Below are 26,912 nucleotides of genomic sequence, written 5' to 3'. Positions count from 1 at the left end.
AAACCCCATTCAAAGATTAGTTATCACTTATATAAATAGTAAGACTTGCTTTGCCTAATCACAGTCTATGTACGTTCATTTTTTCCAAAGAACAGTACTGCAAATAAAATTAGGATTCATTAAAAAGCTACTTTGAAGGTTTTTATTCAGGCTTTTGTACAAACACCAAATCTAAGCCTGATAAAATTCTCAAATAAATGTACTTTTAACAGAAGTTTGAAGGTACACTGATGACAACCTACATCCTGAAGTATCTTGCGCAACAATACATGGAAGATATGGTAAGTATATACAATAAAATCTAGATAATGCCATTCATGTAATGAGACCATTCAAATGACACTATCCGTCACATTCTAGAGATGTGTCAGAAAGTCAATGCCTAAAAACATACCATAAACCGGACATTCAGATATGAGCATTACTACCCGCAAATGTTCTAAAAGTGCATTCGTGCTGAGAACTTGCAAAGTTTGTTTCAACATATCAAGATTTGATAAAATATCCCTGATTCTCAAGCAATCTGTGTTTGCTAAAATCTTTCTTTTTCATTCATAGAAAATAACAAAATTGGTATATGGAAAGCTACCCCAGGCCTTTAGCTGTTCTTTATTTCTACAGTAAACAGTAAGAATGAGTATTTGTGAGGAATAAACCGACCAACATAATTTGCAGATTATTTATACTTAAAAAGAAAAAAATATTGATTAGTGCTAAGAATCAATGAAAATTTGAGCATGATAATTTCAGTTTGCTTGTGGTTGCAACATTAAACTAGGCAAAAATCTCAATGTATACCTTTTCATCCCTTCAGCTAACAAAATCTTACATTCAAAAACATGGTTATAAGGCAAAAATCAAGTGAACATCCAAGTTGCAAGGGAAATAAACTGTTATTAATATTTGGACACATCAGAAAATGCAAAAATCAAAGTTGATACATTGATAATATTAGTATTGATAATCATTCACATTACTGATGCTTTGATTCAATACTGATGCCTGTGAAACACATTATGTAGGGTTATATCACAAGAAATTGGTAGCCAGGTATCAGAACATATCTTTAAAGATATTCAACATCCAGAAAATCCATTGTTTTTAAAACATAAATCACATAATTTGAAATCTGTATGTGCCATCCCTAATATGTATTTTATAAAGCAACTTTATTTTGTGGTAATATACAAACACGTTTACATTAAAATATAGTTAGATAACTAATGCAATTAAAGTTTTAAAGAAAAAACAATTACCGTATTAATTTCAACCATACAGTTATGCTGCAAATATTTCCAATCTTTTGAATGATTCATAGGATATTCTGTACCCATGGTGCTAATTATAGATTAATTACTATTCAATATGAATGCAATCACATCCGTTCAGTGCAATTGTTTAGTTTATTTACAATGTAAAAACAAACTTACTCTTCATTGGTACCGAGTTAACTACCAATTCACATTATTTTTAACAGGAATATCTTTTAAGGTGGGCATTATTATAGCATCGCCTTGCTCATGAACGGAATACATTTTAAAAAGTATAGAATGTTACAATTTGGAGCTTCCTTGATAGGTAGTTGATATCATCTTGGAAAAAAATCATGTTTTGTTTCTAAAGCCTCCTGTTGTGTGCTAGCTGGTCACATGATAAAAATTTATCAAACATAAATCTCACATGTTTGTTGGAGAACATGGAGTGTATTGAACTGATCATGGCTGCCAATCAATGCATCTAACTTGTGTAGTTAAGTTTGTTTATGAATGTATTGTGGAAGGTTTTAATGGAGGAACTGTCATCATATTATAGATATTACCAAGATTTAAAATGTCTTATTTATCTACATATATAGAAGGTATGTTAGAATCCTATATATATATATATATATATATATATATATATATATATATATATATTATAGAATATATGTACAAGTTACATCAGCGAACAGATGCATGTATAAAAACTGGGATAGAAATATAAATGTACCACATGTTAAAAACTGATGAAAGTGAAACTACTGTCACTCTGCTGGAAGAGTGTGTATGTTCATTTGGACCTATGCACCTAAACGACATGTCTTTCTCCAAACTAAAAAAAAATCACATCAAATTGATAAGAGACAGGTGTAATCAGTCAACACACTTGAAACAACACTATGTTCGAAATAAATTTAACATGTGAAAAGCTGCTATGCAACAATGCCTTAAGAAAGAAAACTCAGACTTCTCAAAACATTGCACCAACTTATCAAGGAAATTCCAAAATGTTAGCACCATTTTATACTTTACAGTGCATCCAAATTGCAGAGCAATGGGCAACATTCAGCAAATTTTACCAATGAATAAAAGATTAATAAGATGCATTGTATTGCACCCTATGATAATTGAAGATATTAGCATTCATAATCAAACCAATGATGGTACCTCAGTTGAAGATTACTGATCAGTGCTTGTGACCAACAAATAATACATAATTAAAACATTATTTTCTTTTTGTCCAAGATTAGCAACTTCCAAAGACAGATGAAGAGGCATTATCTACATGTATGAAATGGCAACTGAGGAAAGTTGAAGTAACCAATATCCATGCTTTCTGTACGTTTTTCTTCCCTATAGCAAAAGAATTTATGAAAAACTAACAACCACCAATAGCATGGTGTTAGTATGCAATACCATAAAAAAAATTGGTATAATTTTCAAATGTTAGAAAAAACACTGGCATGCTTAGCAGAAAACCTATAAAGCAATCATGTTTAATTGAAAATTTTCACAAACTTTTCTGTGGATTCGTAGTTTAAAATGTTTAATTACAATCACAATAACTAACTTCACAAAAATTTAGAAAGCTAAATGAAAAATATTGTGCAAGCAGGTCAAACTTAGCGAACTACGATCATTATTTAAATTCACAAAGGCAGATGGTGATCAGAGATATAGCAAACATATGCCAGTCTATAAACAAGGCTTTTCAGCCCTCAAAATGCTAAATATACATATTCAAATGAACTTTGACTTGTAGATTTTGGTACACTCCATACCTTGTACTTTAAACAACCTTTGAAGTCCAACATTTTCACACAACTTGCCACATTTTCATCGTTATAGGGTAAGAGATATAACTCTGCTGGCTTCCTGCAAATGAGCAGACAGCCTTGTAGGTTGAAGCAAAAACCAACCATGTTGGAGAACCGATCACTACTGATGCCAAAGTTTGCAGTATGCCTGTTGATAAGATCATTGGCTTCTTTCTTCTGGTTTGCTTCAGAGTGGTGTGTGCATCGGCAACAGCATCTACGTGACTTAGCACCGAGTGACGGGAAACCAACAGAGTTATACCTAATGCCGTACAAAATCATCTTCATAGCACCTCACGGAAGCCTGCACATGTGTAAATGAGTATAAAGAAAAACATATTCATTTCCACATATAAGCTAAGAGATTTGTACCTAAGCAGAAAAAATAACGAATTTTGTAACTAAAAAAAAAATATATTACAGTTTCATTATTGCGGACATGCTGAAAATAACAATTCTACAATATGCTACAAAAAGGTGTACTATGCATACACAAGGAATGATCCTACGAGAACCAGTCTTGACTGCCATAAGGAAGTGACATTCTTTCGTTTGTAGAGAAACAAAGGCCAATAAGTTTTACCATAATTCTCAGAGGATATCAATGAATGTGGGTAAAAATGAACATGGCTTCATGACATCTACACTGACAAAAGAATGTCAATTAAGTACATGAAATATTCTCTAAATATTCAATATTACGACACCTACACATTCATGTTGGAAAACACTATACAAGTATAAAATTAAAAATCTGACAGTTCACGCAACTCTATCGTGTAACTTATCTGCAAGCTTAGTTTGTCAATAAGAAATAATAACTGTGTTGTACAATGTAAAGATACCTAACTCATAGTTAAAAATAAATTTTCACTGCTGTGACGAACAAGGCATAAAAGAAAGGCAAACTTGACTTTTTAACTAAAACTTCATGCTTCATTTTTTATATTTTTAAAGGTACATATGCAACAACTTATGATATACTAAACATACACAAACAAGATACCGTTTTGTATCAGCATAATACAAAACACTAATCTGTACTTTCTGTAAAACAAGTAATGTCTGATTTGACACATGGTAAAGTAGCAAGCAGAGTAACAATGTGCCCACAAGAAAGTATTCATAGCTTACTTTTTCCATCTCAATTTTCATTTGTACACATGACAAAACAAGAACAATGATTTTCAAAAAAAAAATCCTTTCAAAGTACAAAGTGGTTGTAGAATTTAAACATATTTACAATGGTGAAAAAATAAAATTCAATTTACAATTATAAGCAGAAGATAACGTGATTATAAAGCCAACAAAAATCTCTGGATATCTTTGAGTCATTAAAAACAGAAAGAAAAGCATATTGTAATAGCTGACCAGAGAAACAAGGAATATCAATGATTTTCTATGTATTTGTATGTATATAAAAAAAGAGAGATGATATAATGTCAGGGAATTGGCATTTAACTCTGTTCCTAAACTACAGTTAAAAGCTGCAACTAAGTTATCTTCAGACAATTAGGCAAAAATCTTAGCTACCACAATATCACAATTAGACAGTGATACAGCTTCATGTTTTCTAAAATCCACTATTCTTTTTTACACAGTAATTTGAACACCCATTTTGAATTATTTCCTTTTTTTTTAAAAAAAAATACCTATCATGCTGCCAACAATAATAAGCCTCAATTGTTAACTGCATCTCATTCTGTATTGCCTTAAGATACATAACCCTTGTGTTAATAACTTTTTATACCCATAAAAAAAATTAAAGCAGTCCAACACCTTTTCACCCCTTAGCCATATTTATAATAACCTTACCTAAGTAGCCGACAAGAAAATTAGTGTTCTCCGGAACTGCGTATAACTATTATGAAAAAGTAAGATGCATCTGACATTCTTTAGCCATAGAAAAAAAATTGAGAGCGTTGTGATAAATATCACACATACATACAAGTGAAAAATACAAAAAATTTGTACAGTTAATTCTACCACTTAATATACCTTATCTGTAGCTTATTTATATAAACCACTACGTGGCACACTTTGACACTAATAAGGGTGTACAGTTTCATCGTTTCAGTAACCAGACATGGTTCTGCAGTCTTCTTGTTTTGGAATTATGAAGCGGCACATTTCAGGAACACTCACGCACTCTTATATACACAGATGCACACACTTGTATCTCGCCATGAAAATCAAGCACACTTATCCACGCACTCAATTCCTTTCTTGATAAATATAAACAAGACAAAAAACACGAGAACAAACAACAGACGAGAGTAGAGACAAATAATACTACCTTGTATCATTAACGTCCTCACCTATCACTAGGAATAGCATCAACATGCACTCCACAGTACAAAACCCTCATCCAAAACAATTCACTATTTGTGCCACATGGGCTAAAAAATGCATTGCATTATGATGCAATCAATTGCATTCCAAACTTGAAAGGAACTTTTTTTAAGTCGCAATGTACAGATACCAGAGACATGATTGTATGCTGGCACACTATTTAACTTCTCCTCTCATTTACTTTTCCGCAAACAATTTCAGGTCTATTCTACATGTAAAAATGTGGCCTCATAGGAAAGCCCAATGGGCCATGGCGAGGAAACTGGCCAGATTGTGCTGGAGGTCCCATCATTCGCTGCTGCAACAGAGCCCTCTGTTCAAACATTCCGAAAGGTGGCATCACATGACCCTAGATAAAGAGATAAAAGTTACTTCTTTCTATTTTCCACTAGTAGCCAAGAAAGAAAGCACAAATATGAATAATAATAATAATAATAATAATATATTTAGAATAAGTGTTTGAAACTAACAGTTCCCTTTTTCAGTAATAACAATTGTACCCAATCTTACCATAATACTGTCACAAAGTTTTAAGTAAATTGACACAAAATGCTGAGAGATATTTTAATATCCTAATAACATTACTGAAATGGATGCATGACAAATCAAAATCACAAATCAATATTCACATACTGTACCAGCAGACAGTGCTTGAGAGACTAGTCAAGAATGTCAACAACACTCTCTTCCATGGTCAGAACTGGAGCTTCTAGCAGGATTCAGCCCCAACATATGGGGCCCGAACAACACAGCAGTGGCTGGAGGCAAATGTACCAGACTTAATTTCCACTTCAGATTGGCCTTCTGCAAGTCCGGACCTATACCCTTTGGACTACAAATTGTGGTCCAAGCTTCAGGAGATGGCTTGCAAGAAGAGACATCCCAATATTGAAAGTTTAAAGCGGTCTCTTCTGAAGGCAGTTGCTCATTTTCCAGTCGATGTGTTGCGTAATTCAATTGATGCGTGGCCACAAAGACTTACGGAATGTGTGCGTGGTAAGCGTGGCCATTTTGAATAATGATTTGTGATTTTGATTTGTCATGCATCCATTTCAGTAATGTTATTAGGATATTAAAATATCTCTCAGCATTTTGTGTCAATTTACTTAAAACTTTGTGACAGTATTTATGGTAAGACTAGGTATATTGTTACTTTTAGAATGAGAAATGCAACTCAGTACTTTGTTCCGGTAATGAGTAATCATGATCTAGACAAATTTCAAGTTGTCAAGCCATTCTTTTTCCAAAAGTCAATGAGAAAAAAATAGTTGTAATAAAAGAGAACTTGTATTAACATTTTTATACTAAATATTTACAAATAGCTCCTTATACTTCTTACCAAGTGTACCCAAAATTACAAAGCATCAGATTTGTGACAAGACTCGCGAGATTTTTACAAATCAACTTTCAGTGAATAGAACACAATAAACTTAACATATTTTATTGCTAGTCTAATTACAAGGTAACCAAAAAAGTTATTGCCGTTTCTAACATCACATGGGAAGAAGTAATCACCGGTAAGAAAATATGTGTGCCACGTGCTGGTAAAGTGGTCCGGGTGGGAGTGGGGACATTGGCCTTACCCCATACAGACACATTGCACACTCATAGCAGCCATAGCTTGAGCAGGGGCGAAGAGAAATGGAGGTGTTCAAGCAGCTCCTTCAGGGTTGTCTGCTTTATGACTTTAAGGTGGGCTTGTCCAATGCAGAATCGAGTTGCCGAATATGTCAAGCCTTTGGAGATAATGCTGTAAATGAATACACCGTTAGGAATTGTTTCCAGTTCAGGTCAGGAGATCTGTCCCTTTGTGATGAACCCTGCAGTGGCTGACCACAGGTCCTGGATGACGAGGCCCTGAAGGTGGCCATACAGGAGGACAGCAGCCTAAGGTGTGCTGAACTTGCCAACCACTTCCAGGTTTCTGATGAAACAGCCAAACTGCACCTGCGCCACATAGGGAAGACCTTCAAGTTGAGCAAGAGGGTACCTCATACACTCTCGGAAGGCACAACGAGTGATAACATGTTTCTCCTTGCTTTCTAGGCACCGCAACACACCCATATTCGGTCGAGTGTTCGCCAGTTACGAAAAGTGGGTTATGTATGACCCTCCCAAGCGTGTGATACATTGGTTGTCAAAACTGGACCCTGTGCCTCACAACGCAAGACAACCTTTACACCTATTCAAGATCATGCTCTGTATGGTGGACTATGAACTGCTACCAATGGGCCAAACCATCACTGGGGGCCTCTACTTGCAGCAGTTGGAACGTGCGCAACAGGCACTGAAGCAGAGGGAGCCAGCATTGTCTAATCGCAAGTGTGTACTGCTTCTTCACGACAATGCCAGGCCACATGTGGCATGTGGTTATCACCTCTTCCATTTCCTGGACAACCAACTTCGCAAATGAGGCAGACTTGCTGCAAGCACTTACGGACTTATTTGCGTCCGAGACCCCAGAGTTTTACCGCCACGGTATTGCACAGCAGGAGGCATGCTGGATGCCGATGGGAATTATTTTGAGGACTAACGGTATGTGACATTTGATGCATACCTTTTTGTTTCTGATGATCTACAATGGCAAGAAGTTTTTTGGTTACCTTGCATTCACGTTATGATATAAAGAGTAAAATATATTGTATAGGGTTTTCAAATACATATTAGCTACAATTTAACTACCAGATTTTTTTGGGAGGGGGGGATACATGCCATAAAAAAACTGTAAATATCTTTATTTTAACTTGTAGTACAACTGAATACCAGTAGATACTGGGTGGCCACAATTCAGAGCCCCCTGGAGCCAGTTTGAAGCAATGGATTGCAGTGTTGAAACTTGATACAGAGGCTAATGAGACAATGGGAAAGCACATGCTGATAAAAAAATGGTTTCAAATTTTCAAATGATTTATTAATTAATTTCTTAATGCATGTAACCGAAGTGACAGCAAAAAAAAAAAAAAAAAGGAGAGAGGACTGCAGAGTTGAACATTAACTTTGAGAAATTGTGATGTATGAATTATAACTTTAGTCAACGAAAATAATAAAATGGCAGAATTTTGTACTAAATTACATGTTGTAATTACACATCGCTAAAATTACTGATGATTGTACTGATACCAATGCAGCATCAATTAATCTGACCCACTACTGGTTTATTTCAATAATTTTATCATAACAATGGCACTCAGTGTGTTAATATGTAACCTATTCACTTATCACTAAAATTCTCCACAGAGCATCCTTTAATATTGCATAGAATTGCACAGCACATGTTACTTCAAGAATTATCTAAATTAGCAATGTTACAATTAATGGTGTATAGTAGCAAAAAGAACAGCGGTGCTCCAACATATTGTTTTATACATTTCAGAAATCTGTACACAGATTTACACAATGCTCATTAGATTAGAAATAAGCCCAAAATAAAATGCATGCATAGAACACCCAATCATTGGCTAACATGCAAGCGCGAAACACATATCTTTCCAACGTATCAAAAGTAATTATGTACAAATCATTGCTATTACGTTTTTTGATACATACTCGGTTACTGCTAATGAAGAGGACACAAAATGAAAACAGATTCAGTATAATTCTGGATTCTGCACTATTGTTTCTTGATCTTGTTAAGATAAGAATAGCCACAGTCTAAAACATGGGAAGATAAGGTGGTTTTAAAAGGTTAAAATTGAAGGTAAAAGATAATCCAGAATGCCCTGTCACTGCTTCCTACTCCACCTCGGGTTGGCAGAGTTACTGGACTTCAGTTACTTAGTAACTTTTAACTGCTACAATTTTGAAGCATCAGCAACAGTACTGGTATCAGGCTAACCCTAGAATATAGCATTCAGTTTCAAAATCTATGAAATTTAAAGGTAAATGCTTGAAGAGGAACAAAAGTACTCTGGCAATCCTGGAAATCATTTGGATTTGACCCAATCTTTTATTTTTTGGGGCAGGGATTGGGGAGGAGGAGGAGAGTATTTTTGCTGATGATTTACACTTTCAAGAATTTAAATTCCATTAAGTAATGACAGACCTATTGCGATAACAATTTGTATCTCCAGTATATATTGCATATACCATTCAAAAAATGTGTTTCTCAACTGTAGAGGAATAAGTATATTCTGCCTCTGATGCCTAGGAGTCTGTAGGTTTCTAATTTTTGGCATCACGTTACTATAATGAGATGCTATGTGTGAATAGAAACTGCCATCGGTGTATTTACAAAGAGCCACTCAAATGAGGACAAATTATGACCCAAGTGAAGGACATGATACATTTCCATAACTATGCAAAGCAGAACACCAGAACTGTACACTTAATATTTTCATGTTTGTGCCAATGGAAAAATTATACCTTATACTCCAACAATGAAAAAAAAAAAAAAAAAAAAAAGAGGAAAATACATGCTTTCCATTTTCTCCAAACTATCAAGCCTAATATTATGATAATCATACCTAGCACTGTTCTCGAATGAGCGAATATGGACATCTACTTTGAAAAGCATCCTCCGATATCTGCTGGCATCTTGTTCGTTAGAGATGGAATGGTGGGAATCACTTTAGCACTAACAATGGGTGCTCCCACCATTGCAGGAGTGAGAGATTGGACCTGCTCTCGTAAACGAAGAAGAGGATTGCTCGCAGCAGAGCCAAGAGTTTCAGAGGAGCTTACGTGTTCTACTTTACCAGACGAGCTGAGAACCAAGGGAGTATAAGAGCCGACCTGTAACATGCAGAGACCATGCTCAAATGAAGCTACATCTATATGTTAGAATCAGGCAGGGTATTTTCTTTTCTTTTTATGAAAATAGGAAGGGGTATATACGACCCGACACCAAACACTAAGCAAATGTAACAGAAAGAAAAAAATATATAAATGTAGCATGCACATATGAAACTTAAAAACCACAGAAGCTACTATTACAAATGAAATGGTAGTAAGAACTGATTACAAGGCACCTAATTAGAATGTGTTCATAATTGTATGTGTGCGTTATGGATGGAGCGATAGATATATTATTGCCATCAATAAAGTACTGACACAAATTACAAATGTTCCATGAAGAATTAGAATGGTTTATTCACATCCTTAATTCATATACATACACCCAGGTGATTGTAAATAGTTTAAGATAAAGTGTGTATATAGACATTTATTTACAAAACGAGGGTTTATGCATTATGGCTTTACACTAATAACAAAAATGGCAATTTTAAACAAAATTACAGTCTATTTATAGTAATATCAAGACACATCTCTCAGCAAGTAACAATATAATACTTACTATTTGTCTCATAAAATAACTAATAATTCCAAGTAACTTGCAAAACACCATAACTTATTTGCTTATCAATTTCAGTGCCTCTGTCACAATTTAGAGAAGGCTCTTGGTTGACAATCTCTATTCCATAACAGATTTAGTTTAACAATATGAGTGTAATGATTGGCATTCTTGCTTTTGTTGTCAACGTCCCAGGTTTGATCTCTGATGTGTTGACCCATCATCGCAAGGACAATTTGGAAGCTACTACTTGAAAGCAACGGTAGCATGACCTTGAAATCTAGAAAATGGCAGTGACGGCATGAAGAGATGATTATCCATCACCCAACGGAAATCTATCTGGCAGGTCTTGGCCCTCAGAAGGCTGTATATAATAATATATATGGTAAATTTTCCCAATAGTTGTCATTCTTGATTTTAGGTCTCTTTACTACTGGTCATTTTATACTTTATCTGTTACAGAATGTCCATAAACGGCATTCTGTGAATGGTGACAGAGTCACTGAAATAGATACGCGGAATGTTCACTTTTAACCATGTTTCTGCTAGGAATTAAACTGAATAATATATTCCACCCCTGATACATTGATGCAGTATTAGTATTAATAATAATAAAAGTAATAACAACAACAACTGGCGGTGTAACAGCCCGCAAGGGCCAGTGCCTACCAACTGACTGCCTGCCTCAGATCATCCAACCAGTTACAAGGTGATGTGTGGTCAGCACGACAAACCCCAGTTGTTGTTGTAGGTTTACTATGGCCGGGTTATACTACTCATTCTTAGATCCCTCATTTCCTCACAATGGTTGATGGCCACCAGTTCCATACACACGCCAAATTCTCAGGAGAAAAGTTGTTACATTTTCAAAATTTAGAAAATTTCAGGTAGATTTAACCACATGATTCTCATTGCATCTAAAGATGTTTGTTTGGCGGTTACGCGGAGATAGGTAATTTACTCTGCTAAGCTTACTTTTAATTTTTCCATGTAAATTTTTCTTGCTATCGATTTCTCCACCCGTCTGGTGGCCACGCCTGACAAAGTCACCAGATGGGTGGAGAAATCGATTGCAAGAAAAATTTATGTGGAAAAATTAAAAGTAAGCTTATCAGAGCAAATTACACATGATTCTCATTATTTCGTTTGAAGCACATCAATCAAGCCAAATATGGAAACAAACAGATGTAGGGCTTGCTCTAAACAAAACCCATACTGGTATTTCAAAATATTGGGCGTCTGGTACTGGTAATACCAAAATACTGATACACGAAAACAAGTGTTCTCAGTATCTTTCGTATTCTTGGTATTTGATGTATATGCAACAAATACCAAAATGCAGTATATAAAACACAATTCTGGGAGTGTCTACAAAGTGAGATTTTCATTACATCCACATAGAAAAGAAGTGGCAGGTAACGAAAAAAGAAAATATTTCACATCATGTTAAATGCTATTGCATGATGATATCTGTTAAAAAGCAGCTGCAATACAGGTGTTGCAGGAAATATGTAGTCCTATATACTGAGACAATGGCAACACTGATTTGACTTATAGAAAAAGATATCCCCGATATTTTTAGTATTCCTGGTATATTTGGTACACCATTATTTTTCTGTATGCAAGAAATATTGAGACCTGGTATCTATAACACTCAATATCAGATAGGCCTGGTGGAAGTTAGCCTCAATGAGAATAGACACCATAATTTTATGGTTTGGTTTGATTTGGTGTTTTAAGTCCACTTTATGCACAGTAAGGCTAATTGGGACTGGACCTACAGTTTAAAGTGGGATCCGAACCACTTGTGCCTCCATCGGGTATCAAACCTGGGATCCCTCGATTACAAGGCGACGATGCTACCACTGCACCATCGGGGAAGCCCCATATAATTTTATGGTAACAGATGAAGGAGTATGTTGGGTTTGAGTCTGAGTTTGAAGTTTTAAGTCCACTTTATGCACACCAAGACTGAGACTGGACCTACAGTTTAAAATGGGATCCAAACCACCACTGAGTCTCTGCCGGGTATCGAACCTGGGACCCCTTGAATACAAGGTGATAACGTCACCACTGTGCCATCAGGGAGGCCTAGGAGTGGGTTGGGTTAAACAAATTTGAGGAGTGTCATACGAGGTGCAACCAGAAAAAAAGTTCCGATGGTGTCCATATGCAGCGCAAGTGGTCTGAGTTTGACATGTGTATGAAGGCAGGAAGAGTTGGCATGTGGCTGTAATCTGGTGCAGTCGCGGTGCTGCGAAGGCACTTGTTTTAGGAGAGGGCTGGGTTAAACAAGGCAGTTCTCATACGGTCTCTTGCTGACTGTGAAGTATGCGCCATAAAATTTCTGCATGCTCAGAAGTGGATGCTGGCAAATATCCAGACATTGTGTGAGGAGTATGGACCAGACATCATGATTAACAGTATGATAGTGCAAACAATTCACGGTTGATTGACTGATAAGTTTATTTTACTTCACTTTTTGTTTCACTTTTGGCTAATTTGCGAAGATGGTGTGAGTGATGAAATTGATGAATGGACACTCACAAACATCCATGCCGGGATTCGAAACAGAGACCCCTGGTGTTGTAGCACAATGTGCTAACCACTTTGCTACGGGGGCTGGCAGGGTCTATGAAGAAGGACAGGTGTGGAGATATAGTTACTTTCCTTCTCTTTGAGGTTAGCATGTTTGAACACACATATTCAAGGGGATCTTTGCTAGCTAGTCTTCACTGCATGGAAGAGGATGGTCAACATCTGATAGATGTTTGAAATACCACAACATGGGAAAAAGTAAGTGTCAACAAGGAAAACCTTATTTTCTTAGGAAATCTGACATCCGCCCCTTTTTCCTGTGGGCCTTTAAAATTTGATTGCAACAAAAGGAAGTGTTGACAGCACTTTGCAGGTAAGTACACAAATCAACTTCATCTTCCGATGGGAAAATAATGATCTCAATTGCTAAAGTTGATCAAAACTTAATGCCTCATTTCAAAGATTACATGCTACACTTATTGCAGTACAGGATGTATCTCGGACAAAAAAATCTCTAAACCATACTCTCTGTGACTATACTGGATCCCATAGTCATTACTTTCTGTTTTTGAGAACGAAGTCAGCTACTGTTGCTTTGAAGATGCTGGATCAACACAGAACTCTTGGAACCTGGGACTGCTTGCACAAAAGCTAACAGTGCTATGGAGCTGCTAGATAACATCCAGCCAGTCTCCATGGCAGAGTGGTTAGCACACCGCACTACAATGCCAGGGGTCCCGGGTTTGAATCCCAGTCTGGGCATGGGTGTTCTTTGCGATTGTCCCTTTATCAATTTCATCTTATCAGCACTCATCCTCATCTTCGTGTTTAGCCAAAAGTGGCAGAAAAGCAAAGTAAAATATACCTAAACAATCAATCACTAGATAACATTCAGTTCCTTCATACACATGAAAAAGAGTTTGAAGGAATCTTTTTCACAAAGATTTAAATTTCATCACTGTCCGTGTGCAAATTTCATTGGTAAGATCTTGGCTAGAATATATGCTAAAGTTCAATGAAATGCATGTTGTAATAATTTCAAATTATGCTAATTCCCAATATAACTAGACTCTGCGAAAGTGTAGCATGGCATTTTTGCAGACCCCACAAAATATCAAAATGCCAGAAAGTACCAGCCAGTATTGGCTCAGCCCTGGTAATTCTAGATATTGTCAAATCTGGATAAAATGTTATCCAGATATCGGATAATTTTCTATCTGGATTATCCCGATATCTGAATTGTTCAGATTGTCCAGAGATTTGGATTATTCAAAATGTCCAAATATACACTTTTATCATATACCTAGGGATGTGCCGAAGCCGATTACAGATGTATGTAAATCGGCCGAAATTGACACATCAGCATCGGTATCGGAATCGGCAAAAATCCAATATTTAAACCGGTACAGATTATACTAGAGTTTTTACCTTCTAATAAGTTTTATATTCTAGTTTTGTAAGATTTATTGAAAATTTGGTTATGATTCGTCATTATTGTAGAGTTTTTGTAATAAAATTATTGCAAACTCATTCAGAGGATCAACCTAACTATACATCGGAAATAAAACAGTACATTGCTGAAACAGGATCTGCATACAGATCAAACCTGAAGCAAGTCCTGAGAAAATACTTGGGCATACCTGCTGCATCAGTATTCATTGATTGAGTGTTCAGTGTTGCTGAACAGATTTGAGATAAGAGAAGAAGTAGGTTACTTCCTGAAGTGCTTCCAAATCTTGTGTTTCTGAAGTTGAATCTGGCAGAACAGGAATTCATTTTGCATCTCAAAGAACTGCTTGTGTACTAATGTTTAATCTCTTGAGAATTCATGTTCTTCTTAAAGGTTCACATAACATTTTGTAGATGCAAATGTACATTCGCATCTCTTGAGAATATACAGGGTGCTCGGAAATTCCCCTTACAAACTCCTAGGGCTAGTAGAGGGGACTGAGTAGACAATATTTAAAATAGGAACCCTTGTCCCGAAACGTACCGTTTCCGTGCTACAACCATGACAATGTGTCGGATGTGCCTGTGTTGGTATGCAACCGGGTATTCAGTACATGACGTCAGAAGATAACCTGATAACATAAAGTGTAATCATTTATTACAACCATGTCAAATGAGGTGTTACGTAAGGTACAGAATTCAATGACGTGTGACTCAGTACATAATACAAACAAATTTATTTGGTAACAATGTCAAGGGAACAAAAAAGAAACGTACTATTCATTGATCACAATAACACTTGTGTCGACAGTGGAACGCAACAATTTGTTTCTGTCTTCTGCATTGGATGTGTCGCATACGGCACTGCTCAACTACACCAGTGGCTTGATGTGAAGACCACCAACGTCGTTGCACACATTGTACCGACGAATCATGTTCCGGTGCACTCGCTCCATCACACCTAATGCCCAATCAATCTCTTGTGCATCAACTCCTCTACAACTCCTCTGTCTCTACAGGAGTCTTGTACACCATACTCTTCATACGACCCCGCAAAAAATAGTCCAATGGCGTTAAATCCGGTGATCGTGTGGGCCACGCGGTTGGACCACCTCGGCCTATTCACAAACAGGCACGTGAATGGGGCTAGGCAAGATACCGCGGCAGGGTAGACGTCTCGTGCCATCAAGTGTCTTCTGACGTCATGTACTGAATTCCCGGTTGCATACCAACACAGGCACATCCAACACATTGTCATGGTTGTAGCATGGAAACGGTACGTTTCCGGACATGGGTTCCTATTCTAAATATTGTCTACTCAGTCCCCTCTACTAGCCCTAGGAGTTTGTAAGGGGAATTTCCGAGCACCCTGTATATGTATATACGTATGATATGCAATAGACATGTACATAGCAAATTTATTTTTGTCACGCTGAAAATAACATCCCATTTCTGTTTAATAATCTTATGTATTGGAATCAGTTAAATATCGGCATCGGTATCGGTTCCAAAAATTATCGGTGAGTACATCGGCATCGGTAAATTTTCAGCTTCGTCACATCCCTACATATACCAATTTTACAGGGTACATATTCTTTTATTCCTCATTTTCATATTTCACCATATGGATTTTCTACAAATCTTTCATCAATCTGTTCTAACCAGATATCCGAATTATCTGAATATTCAGATTATCCAGATATCTGGATATTTAGGTTATCCAGATTATCCTGATATTCAGATAATCTAAATTATCCAGATTATTTGTTGCATATGAAACAGATAACGGAAAATTTGAAATCCAGATTTTGTATCCATCCTTATTAATTGCACACTGCTTTTCTTCACAAGTAGATTTGCTATGTTGGTGCAAACAATATTGATGCCAAGTTAATCTTAAGAGCTACTAAATATACTGAACTACATTCATACATTTGTACATATACAGTATTTCTTTCAGTAACAGATAGATCTTACTCTTGCCTATGAAGAAAGGTACAGGCACAGAGTAGCATTGAATTTTATGTATTCAAGAAAGTACACTGAATACTCACCTGCATTGGTCGAGGTGGCATCATGCCATACGGTGGCAGACGTCCAGCAGCTCCCATTGGTCCAGATGCTTGGGGACGTATATTTCCTACTCCTGTAGTAGGGGGACCATAGCTAGCACCAACCTGGTTCTGACTTTGTGCCTTGTTTGGAAGAACAGCCACGGGTCCATTTGATTGTGCTTGAGATTGCTACAAAGAGAAACTCTTCATCTTTGTCAAGTTATCTTTGTACATTTAAAAAAAAAGACTGTTAGGCACTTTCTTTGTTAGTGAACAACAAGGTGATTTCATACAATCCAGGACATGAGAAACTGTACTGCTTTGCACTGCATGAAAGTGTTGCAAAATCAGATGTCACAAGGACTCAAAAATGCCTAATCTGGTGTTTCAATTGACGTATGCAAGAAACTTCTTTGCTCAGTTTTAGAACTACAGGTATTTTCAGTGGAAAATTTGAGAAAATTGTTTTATTTCTACTTCCTCAGTAGACTGCTTAGCAAGTCTGCGAACAAACTATGCATTCCTGTTGTAGGTTAATTTTATGCGCAGAAGGTTACTGGGATTTGATATAGTTTTCCAGAAAAGCTGAAGAACATAATTGTAAATTCAAAAGAACAGAAATTGGGACCACAATGGATCATGTCAACATAATTTTAATGATTTTTTATACAATGCATAAAAGAGAGATTCCAATTTAGGTGAAAATATCTGCAATTTTCTGCTAGTTATATATACTGAAATAATAATTATTTTCATAAGAATTTTAAATTTTTTGTTATTTAGCATCGCTTTTCTGCAACTTTTGGCTAATACGGATGAGTGATGAAATTTAAGGAGGGCACTCACAAAGAACACTCACTTCCAGGTTGGGATTTGACTCCCGACATCGTAGCAGTGCTAACCGGATTTTAAATTTTTGCACATGCACTGTTACTAGACAAATTTTAAAATCTGCAATGATATTGTACAGTTGGCCATACATTAGAATGTATTGCACAGTTATGTTGTTACCATTACGAACGCCACTCCAGCATAAGAATTAATTGTTTTTAATCCAATCTTGTATTAATTAATAAATTAAATCTCTTAAGGTCACATTTCAAAAAATGTGTAGCTTTATCTTAGGATTCATGGCTTTCTAGGTCCATATTTGGGGAGGGGAGGAGGGAAGCTGGCTCCTGAATTATTTTTAGTTTAGTCTTCCCCTGACTAGATACTCTCTCATAACATTCATACCAAGACCAATAAAGGTAATTTAAAAGGGCAACCCAGAAATTTTTATGCCAGTGGTGTTTATATCACTTGATATTTATTTATTTCTGGATGACCTAGCAGACCATCTCAATTCTTGAAGTCTAGTCCACTCCCAACATTAGCTGATGACTAAAATTATGAGAAAATAAACATTCACCTGACCTAGACCTTCTCCAAAATTACAACTAGTTTCTCTGAATGGTGTAAACACAGGAAATTGTCAATAAATCCTTCAAAAATGTGAGCACATCTGTATTTCTTTGAAACTTGACACTCTATAAGGCATTACACTTAGATTCAAAATTGACTTTCAAAGAACCTTTTCTACCAGCACAAAAAGGTGATGTGTATGCTAGGTATACAGTGTTAGTAAAAAAGAAGGAGCAAATTTGAAAATGTTATTTCAAACAAACAATACACAACAGATACATAATCGGGACATCATTAGATAGATTAAGGTTCAAAGTTTTGTTGTAGGACAATTGGTTTTGTTCATGCACTGACAATGACGTTTTGTGTGCTACAATTTGTGAAGTGTGAATCCATTCTGCATGTGCAATGCAAAATGCCTGCATTTACTGCAACTCCACAACACAGGCAAGCCTAGAACTGTTTTAGATCTCAAAGAGTAGCAGGCATACTGTTTCTTGAGAAATGCCCAGCTTTTCTAGGACTCTCATATAGGTTTTCATTTTCATCGGACGTCTGTGGGCGACCAGTGCTTTTCCCTTTGCATATGCATCCATCTTTGACAAATTTCTTATGTCACTCGTAAATTTACTTATGACGAGGCAGCTGTTTGTTGAATCTACGGCAGAATTCAAATTTCACATTGCACAATGGATTCACACTTCACAAATTGTAGCACACAAAAAAACTTTTCCTGTGGCGTCATGATTTACCTGCAACAAGAAAAATAGTGTCATTGTTAGTGTATGAATGAAACCAATTGTCCTACAACAAAACTTTGAACTTTAATCTATCCAATGATGTGCCGATTATGTTTCTGTCATGTATTGTTTGTTTGAAATAACAATTTGAAAACTGTTGCTTCTTTTTTACTAACCCTATATTATACATATTCACCGAGATCAATAAGACAGCAACACACACTGTATACTACAACACCTTTGTTACCCATATTAATTAAGTACTGTTCATCCAATGAAATTACTACACAATGAAAAAAAGATGTTTCAACCTATACACGAAAAAATTCAACACAGAAACGTTCTACATGACAACCACATGGCCCGTGCCATATTAACCAGTAGGCTGAGTAAGGTGCAGGGCAAAAAATCAGGAGTTTGAAAACTGATCAACAAGCAAAGCAAAAATAAATATCTCCACTTGTATGATTTGTTATTATTCTTTCACATAATTTGTCAATCATTTCTGGCTAAAATATAACCACCTTTACAATTTCCTACCATAAATAAAATATAAAAATTTAAAGTGGTTGATGATATTTTTTTCCCCTTTGAACAATTATCTAAAACTCCCCTACAGACAAAAAAATCTGACGAAAAAAAAAAGTCTGTTCTTATTCTCTTTGTCACAATTTTTCTGATGAAAAAAAAAACACATGTGGAGTTTTTACTGTTACAATTATTTTGTACTGTTTGTGCAATGCAATACTGAAGTCTTTCCAGTAAATAGTGTAAAACTTGTCAAACCACCACACTTTATGATTTCTTCGAAAAATGGGATCACATTTAAATATGCTATTATTTTTCCTCTAAAAGTAATTTCTTACGGAGATATTTAGTGTAGTTTAAAATTCTGCAGCGTTCATTATAATAACTTCCAACACCTACGTAACTAAAGTTTAGGATGAGAGTAAATTTTAATGTTCTGTGCAATTTATCATAAGTTTGCAATAAAGCTCCCCATAGGAAGACCTACTGAGCTGCTAAATTAATAATTTGAAGCTTCGTGCTTTTGTTTTTAATTGGTGTACTGCGACACAAATTTTATTTCCATTTAGAATGGCTCCTACAGTAATGGAGGATTTTTTAAAAATAAACAAAAACATCTTTAACTTCTAAAACTAACTATGGAGCAACCACAAGGAATAGAACCTTCGGCCAAAAGTCTCTGCACACCTTCCCCTCCATCTGTTCAACTCTGGCCATAAAGAAGCATGCTCCATTCTGCCCCTCCTCTCTAGGAGTAAGGTGTACAGGAGTCATGGATCTGTGCATGCTTTTTTGCCCAGAAACTCCAAAACAGTGTCACTGTGTTTACTTTCACTCCCATCATATATTAAGTTTACATATGTGGTGTGGTAGATTCACATATCATTCCATGTGTCAAATCCAGTGATTTTTAGCAGCTATACATTCGAAATCTATCTATTCATTGAGAAAATTTTAGATAGAGCGCAAGTTGTCATTTTACACCGAGAAGGCCAACAATGAAATGAACAAAAATAACACAACACAAAAAAATTAATAATAAATATAAAAATAAGAAAAATCTATTTGATATTATGTACCAGCGTTTATTCTGATGGAAGACCATAAGGCATACTCTGAGGAAAATTCATCAACACTTTATGAGAGATCATTATATTGGGTGGGAACTCTGTACGACAGAAATTTTTCTTGAATTTCCAGTCTAGGTTTTTCTGTGTAAAATAAGTTAGTGTTGTGTGTTTTGCACATAGGGACTTGAAAGTTGAATTTCTGAAGGAGTGTGTTGCTGCAGATTTTGCCACTGACAAATTTGTATAGATAATTGAAATGCCAGCAAATTGCGCCGATAGGGAGTCTGTAGGTTTAGATATGCACAATACCGTTGCACATTCAAAACTCAAGACAATGTCGAGAAAGTTGGCAAAATTGTTTGAGGAGACCATCGCCTGAGTATTCAAGAAATTTTTGAACTCTGTAACATCAATAAGGAAACTGTTAAGACAAATTTTACATAACGATCTTGGCATGAAAAAAGTGTGTGCAAAAGTGGTACCAAAAATCCTCACACGAGCAAAAGGAACATGAAGTGAATTATTTGAAAACATCTAAAATGATCTTAACTTCCTTCAAAATGTAATTATTTGTGATGAAACTTGGATTTTTCTATACGATCCTGAGACTAAGCGACAATCCATGCACTGGGAGAGCCTCATATCTCCAAGGAAAAAGAAAGAGTGAATGAGCAATGATCCCGTTTTTCAAAATCTAAGTTGATTGGGTGCCTGAAGGTCAGACTGTCAATCAGGTGTATTACAAGAAAGTTTTGGAGAGCCTCCATATATGGGTGAGAAGGAGGCCTGACATGTGGAAGAATGTGCTTTCTTTGAGGAAGTTTTTGGAAACACAACATTCCATTGTTGGAACATCCACCATACTACCATACTTGCCGGACCTAGCCCTGTGCGACTTTTTTTTTCTCTTCACAAAAGTCAAGTTTACACTAAAAGGAAAGTGGTTAGAGTCTGTAGATGCAGTGAAAGCCAGGGTGATGCAACTCTTGAACAGCATATCAGAAGATGACCAGCAACACTGATTCCAGCAGTGGAAGATCCGCATGGAGCTGTGTAGGGATTGGGGAAGGGACTACATTTGGATTGTCTAATTTTTTCACGAGTTACAGCATGAGTCTGGTTTTTATATTGCATGACCTCATATTATAGATTAACAATAAGGTTCTTGATCGTTATCGGAAACTGTCTGTTGAAATTCAATTACCGATAGCAGCCGATATAGGAATCTTGTGTGGTCCGCACAAATGCCACACAACATTTCTGTAGTGTCTAAATATCCTGGAAATAATTCAAAATGCATAATTTTCATTGCTTTGGCAACAGTATTGCAGCGAGAAATTGATTTTGTGATTAAATAATTATCTTATGTAAAATTATGAATACTGTATTAGTCATATATAATGCACATTTTTTCCCAATATTTTTACCCCCAATAACTGTGGTGTGTATTATGCAAAGAATAATTTGGACAGTCAAGATGAAACCATGTATGTGTTCACTATGTCACTGCGTTTAACATGTACGAGGAGGTACCCAAAAAAAAAACCCTGAATTTTGTCACCTTGTTTTATTTTGACCGTACGTGTACATGTTGTAGGTACATTCAGGTAAGCATGTCTACTCTAGTCACCTTCAAAGTATTGCCCATGTGCTTTAATGCAATTGTCCCAACGTTTTTCCCACTCTTGAATACAGTTTCGAAACTCCTCTGGTGCAATACTCTTCAAGATCAAGGAATCGCTTCCCTTTCATATTCCTCTTTTGTTCCATGGGAACAAAAAAAAGTCACAGGGTGCTAAATCAGGTGAGTACAGGGGATGGGGCACAAGCACCATGTTGTTCTTTGCCAAGAACTGTCGCACTGACATGGCCGTGTGGGCTGGTGCATTGTCATGGTGCAGTAATCACATTCCACTTCTCCACGGTTCTGGACACTTCCGTCGCACACTTTCACACATACTTCTCAAGACATTCAGATAAAATTGCTGGTTCACTGTTTGTCCTTGGGGAAAAAATTCCGAACAAATTTCCAATGTTTTCTTCATTTCTGCCTGTCAAAGGATGGCCAGGCCTTGGCAAGTCTTCAGTTGACATGTCGCCATCTTTGAACCGAGAAAACCACTCGTAGACTTGTGTCTTTCCCAAAGCAGCTTCATTGAAAGCTTGGCGAAGCATAACAACGGTCTCGGCAGCCGTTTTTCCCAACCCAACAAGAAAAAAATTTAACACAGATCCTTTGCTCCTTGTGGTCCGCCATCTCAACAATCACTCAAAAATCGCCAGACTCTTGCCGCAACACCACAAACAATGCAACACTACAAACAAACTGCTCAGCACAAAATAATGCCAACTTGCAGATTGATGCAAGATATCACATACTAATGACACCTAGCAGCACAAGCCGTAACTACATCGGTAAATCTGCGCAACATTATGATTCCGGTTTTCTTTTGGGTACCACCTTGTATGTATCAACAGGCACAAATGCAGTGTGTTCAGTTTGGCTCGGGGCTGAGATACCACGTGACTGCAGACAGCAAGCCATGGCGAAGATGACGGCATTTTCGATCTGTAACATCCTGCTTGTTACGCACATATCTTTAGCATGCAGACAATTACATCTATATTGCATAACGAGTACTAACTTGCGTTACAAGAGTTGTTCAAAGTGGTGGCTTACCACGGGGTGTAAAGAAAACACTCGTGGAGTCACTGGTTTACGCAAACAGACTAGTGTAACTTGGCATATATTGACCTCAACGGTGAACTAGCAAGACGTCTACAGAGAATACAAAATGCATGTGCGCACTTTACTTATAATATCAAATATTTTGTTCACCTTATCCTGGTTTTCAAGGACCTAGGCTGGGTCTACCTTTCCACACACTGTCACTTCCATGCTCTTAACAGCACTCCACAAATTAATAAATTCACAAGAACCTCCCTACCTTCTATCACATTTTAGCCCCTAAGCGCAGCTCACTCCTTTGCCACCTGTTCGAGAGACAACTCTCTGCTGACGAACCCCTCCACCAAGACAACATTTTACGGATATTCCATCACTGTTAATGCTATCAGGGCGTGGAACGAGCTGCAAAACGACATAAGAAATACTTCTTCTCTTGGTCAATTTAAATAAAAATTTAAAAAATCACCTTTTGGAGTTAAGTTATCAGCACTGAAAATAGGGAAATGCAACAAAACCCTATTTGCAACCTTTTTGTTACAAAAAAAAAACTCATTAGCTCTTATGAGTACTTTTGTTATGTATGTGTGGGAAGGTGTGTGTATATGTATGTTTTACATATATTTTTCACTTTTCTTACAGCGTATGTTATATTTTTCGTGTTTTTTGTATTTTAACGTTTTCAGCTTTTTTAAATAAATTTCACAAACAATTAGCTATTGTAATTAATTTGTAAAATCTCAAGTAATATGGTTAAAAGGAATGGCTTGTGTCTTAACTTTGCCATTCAAAACAAGAAATAAATATAATTGTATGTATGCTAAATACATGTGCGTAAAAATAAGTGTGACATTATGGATCAAAAATGCTTTAATCTGTGCCTTGCCTTGCCATCTGCAGTCACGTGCTATCTCGGCCCCAGCCAACCTGAATACACTGTACAAATTACCAGGTTGGGTTTCTTGAGCAATGATAATTCAAAAAACCATGTATGAAAGTTTAAAGACAGTTTCCTACGGGTTTTCACTTTGTATTGTAACGTTTTATGACATCAAGAAAAGTGGTGCCTTTCTGGCAGAATTCGAGCATGCACAACGGGGATGCATATCAGCAGTATTTGTCGGGTGAAAAATAACAAAAAATAACTTCCCGAGGGTTCCAAATCCATAACATAATTCTGATATTGGTTTCTTCTACTACAGAATAAACAAGTGAAAGCTTTGGGATGCTAAGCACAGTGGAGGAAGAGGGGGAAGATAGCATGGGTTGGTGTCTCATTGAATAACTATGATGGCATTTGCTCTGTCATAGCAACAGCTTTATGACCTACAACTAAGAAAGACATTTCTTGAACCTGAATTGTACTGTGCACTACAGAAGGTTGTTCGGGATCTCTGGTGACGATTTTGAAAGCCGCTGGCGGCGCTGTTATCAACGTCAGTCCGTCCAAACGGTGCATGCTGAGCCACGTCAGTACCGAGAACGCATGTGCAGAGTGTTGTGTCATTTACCTACAACGATGCCGAAGAAAATTGAACCATACTGGGAGGGATACATAACAGCCCTTTCTGATGCTAAATATAGCTATTCGGCAATCAAAGGAATGTGCAAGAAGCGTGGTTTTGTGATATCGAAGAACGGGATCGGTGCGGTATTCAACAAAAAAGGCAAAGGCCGACTGGGCCTAATTCCACAGGGGAAGAAACAGGCAAATCCACGAGCAGCTACGAGTCGTACACTGGACATAGTGAGAAAGGTGAAGGCCCTTGTGTCAGGTGGTAACCCTGCCCCCTAAAGGAGTATCGCACGTAAGTTGAAAATGTCTGTGTCAACAGTGAACACCATAATCAAGAAGGACCTGCAACTAGAAATGCGGCATAAGCGGCGAGTTCACAAGCTGTTGCCTCGTCACATTGCGGAACGTCGCACGAATGCTAGAAAGCTCTATGAGACCTATCTTGCAGGGGAGAGATGGAAAAATGTGGTGACATTAGACGAAGCATATGTCTACCTTAGTGACTGTCACAAACCCCGCGCGATTTACTACCACCCTCGCGACAAAAACAATTATCAAACATTGTATCGAGAATGCCAGGAAAGTTTTCCACGGTGTTTCATGATCATCGCTGGATACTGCTATAATGGCAAGCTAGCAATTCGCCGTGTAGCTAATAATGTGAAGGTGAACTCCACGTACTATCAGGATGAGGTTTTAACACCCATTTATAACATAGATATCCCGGCACTGTATGGGGGGACCAAAAACCAGGTCTGGGTGCACCAAGATAAAGCATCCAGCCATACCTCCCGTTCGACTCGTCTGTTCTTACAGCGAATGGAGGTGGAAACTGGCATCCGTGCAATTCCTTACAGCGACATTCTGGTCAAGGCGCCAGATGGGTCACCCATGGACTTCTGTGCATTTGGACTCCTAAAACGGGCCTTAGGAAAGAGACGTCCACACACTCTCAATGGCCTCTGGAAAGCCAGTCAGGAAGAGTGGGAAAAGTTGGACATGATAACTCTTCGGAAAAGTCTGTTGTAATGGAAATTACGTTGTCCGGCTATAGTGCGGAATGCTGGTTTTCCAATTGAGCATGATCGTTGGTGGCGACATGGGTTTTCATGAACTTATCACCCTTCCAACATTGTCCTCAGAGATCCCGAACGACCTTCTGTATATATCAGATATAATTGTTTGCCTCTTTTCCCCATCAAAAACCAGGGTGTACATTATACATGCATAAATATGATATTTTAAATCAAAACCTCTGGTATATTGATATGATTAGTTCTAATTGGATGTCATTATGCCATGGAAGAAAAAACATAAGTGAGAACAGCAAAGATAGCCCTGGAATGGCTGAAGAAGCTACATCGAAAGTTTCACAGTTTGAAAAACCATCAGACTTCTGGGGCTTTGAGATGAGAAATTTAAGTTTTGGATTCGTACACAATGAAGATATGTTAAATACAACAAAATGTAATTTCACAATTTCACATGCTATACAAGCACACAAAACTGTTCAATTTCCAACTTGACTTTTGGATAGATCCAACTGCTCACTGACAATCTTATTCTATTCATCTCTGCTGTTTTAAGTCCGCACAATTGGGAATGCTCTCTGTAAATCAATAAAAATGAAATGCATCCTCTCAGTAGTCGTAAATTTTACGAGGGTCACTATTTATATTTTGAGCCTTGGCAACACTGATTGAAGTTAGGCACGATTTGACGTTTGCACGGAATCATCTGGCATTATTGACCATAACGTACTTCAAATGTTTTGTCAATAGCTTCATTTGTGTTGTTTATGTTGCCTTGGAGACAACAATAAAATGGAATTAACTCGTGAACATTTTCATGCGATGATTTTTTACGATTTTCGACGTGGATTATCAAGACAAGAGTGCATCGATCAACTTACTTCCACATTTGCCGATGAAGCCCCATCCTTTGCCACTGTGAAACGCTGGTATAACGAATTTAATCGTGGCCGCCATTCGCTCACCGACGAGATTCGCGAAGGTCGTCCAAAATCAGTTGTTGTTCAAGAAAACATTGATGCTGTGCAAAACCTAATACTGCAAGATCATCATGTGACATACTGTGAGATTGAGGCAACCATAGGCATTAGTTCCACCAGCATATATAAAATATTACATGATCATTTAGCTGTGAGAAAGGTATGTTCTCGTTGGATCCCACACAATTTGACAAA

The 26,912-nt window shown here is 37.0% G+C and overlaps 1 protein-coding gene across 8 annotated transcripts in view; it reads right to left on the bottom strand.

The window, feature by feature from the left end:
• Window positions 1–3,988: 3,988 nt before the first annotated feature.
• Zmynd8 (Zinc finger MYND-type containing 8) overlaps window positions 3,989–26,912 on the bottom strand; it is a 215,154-nt gene continuing 192,230 nt past the window's right edge. For 6 of the 8 annotated variants that reach the window (XM_083129879.1, XM_083129883.1, XM_083129886.1 and 3 more), the window contains 3 exons: window positions 16,763–16,951; window positions 9,895–10,162; window positions 5,684–5,780 (listed from right to left, as the gene is read on the bottom strand). In XM_083129879.1, coding sequence (XP_082986005.1) covers window positions 9,929–10,162; window positions 16,763–16,951 — 423 coding nt within the window. In that variant the 3' untranslated portion in view covers window positions 5,684–5,780; window positions 9,895–9,928. Of the gene's footprint in view, window positions 5,781–9,894; window positions 10,163–16,762; window positions 16,952–26,912 lie in introns of all 8 variants that reach the window. The other 2 variants (XM_083129884.1, XM_083129887.1) reach the window with 2 other exon arrangements.

The sequence above is a fragment of the Lepisma saccharinum genome, chromosome 10 (genome assembly GCF_977018435.1).
Source record: "Lepisma saccharinum chromosome 10, izLepSacc3.1, whole genome shotgun sequence".
NCBI classification, from domain to species: Eukaryota; Metazoa; Arthropoda; class Insecta; order Zygentoma; family Lepismatidae; genus Lepisma; species Lepisma saccharinum.
The sequence above is the reverse complement of the archived record's forward strand: the minus strand, read 5'-3'. Positions and strand labels throughout refer to the sequence as shown.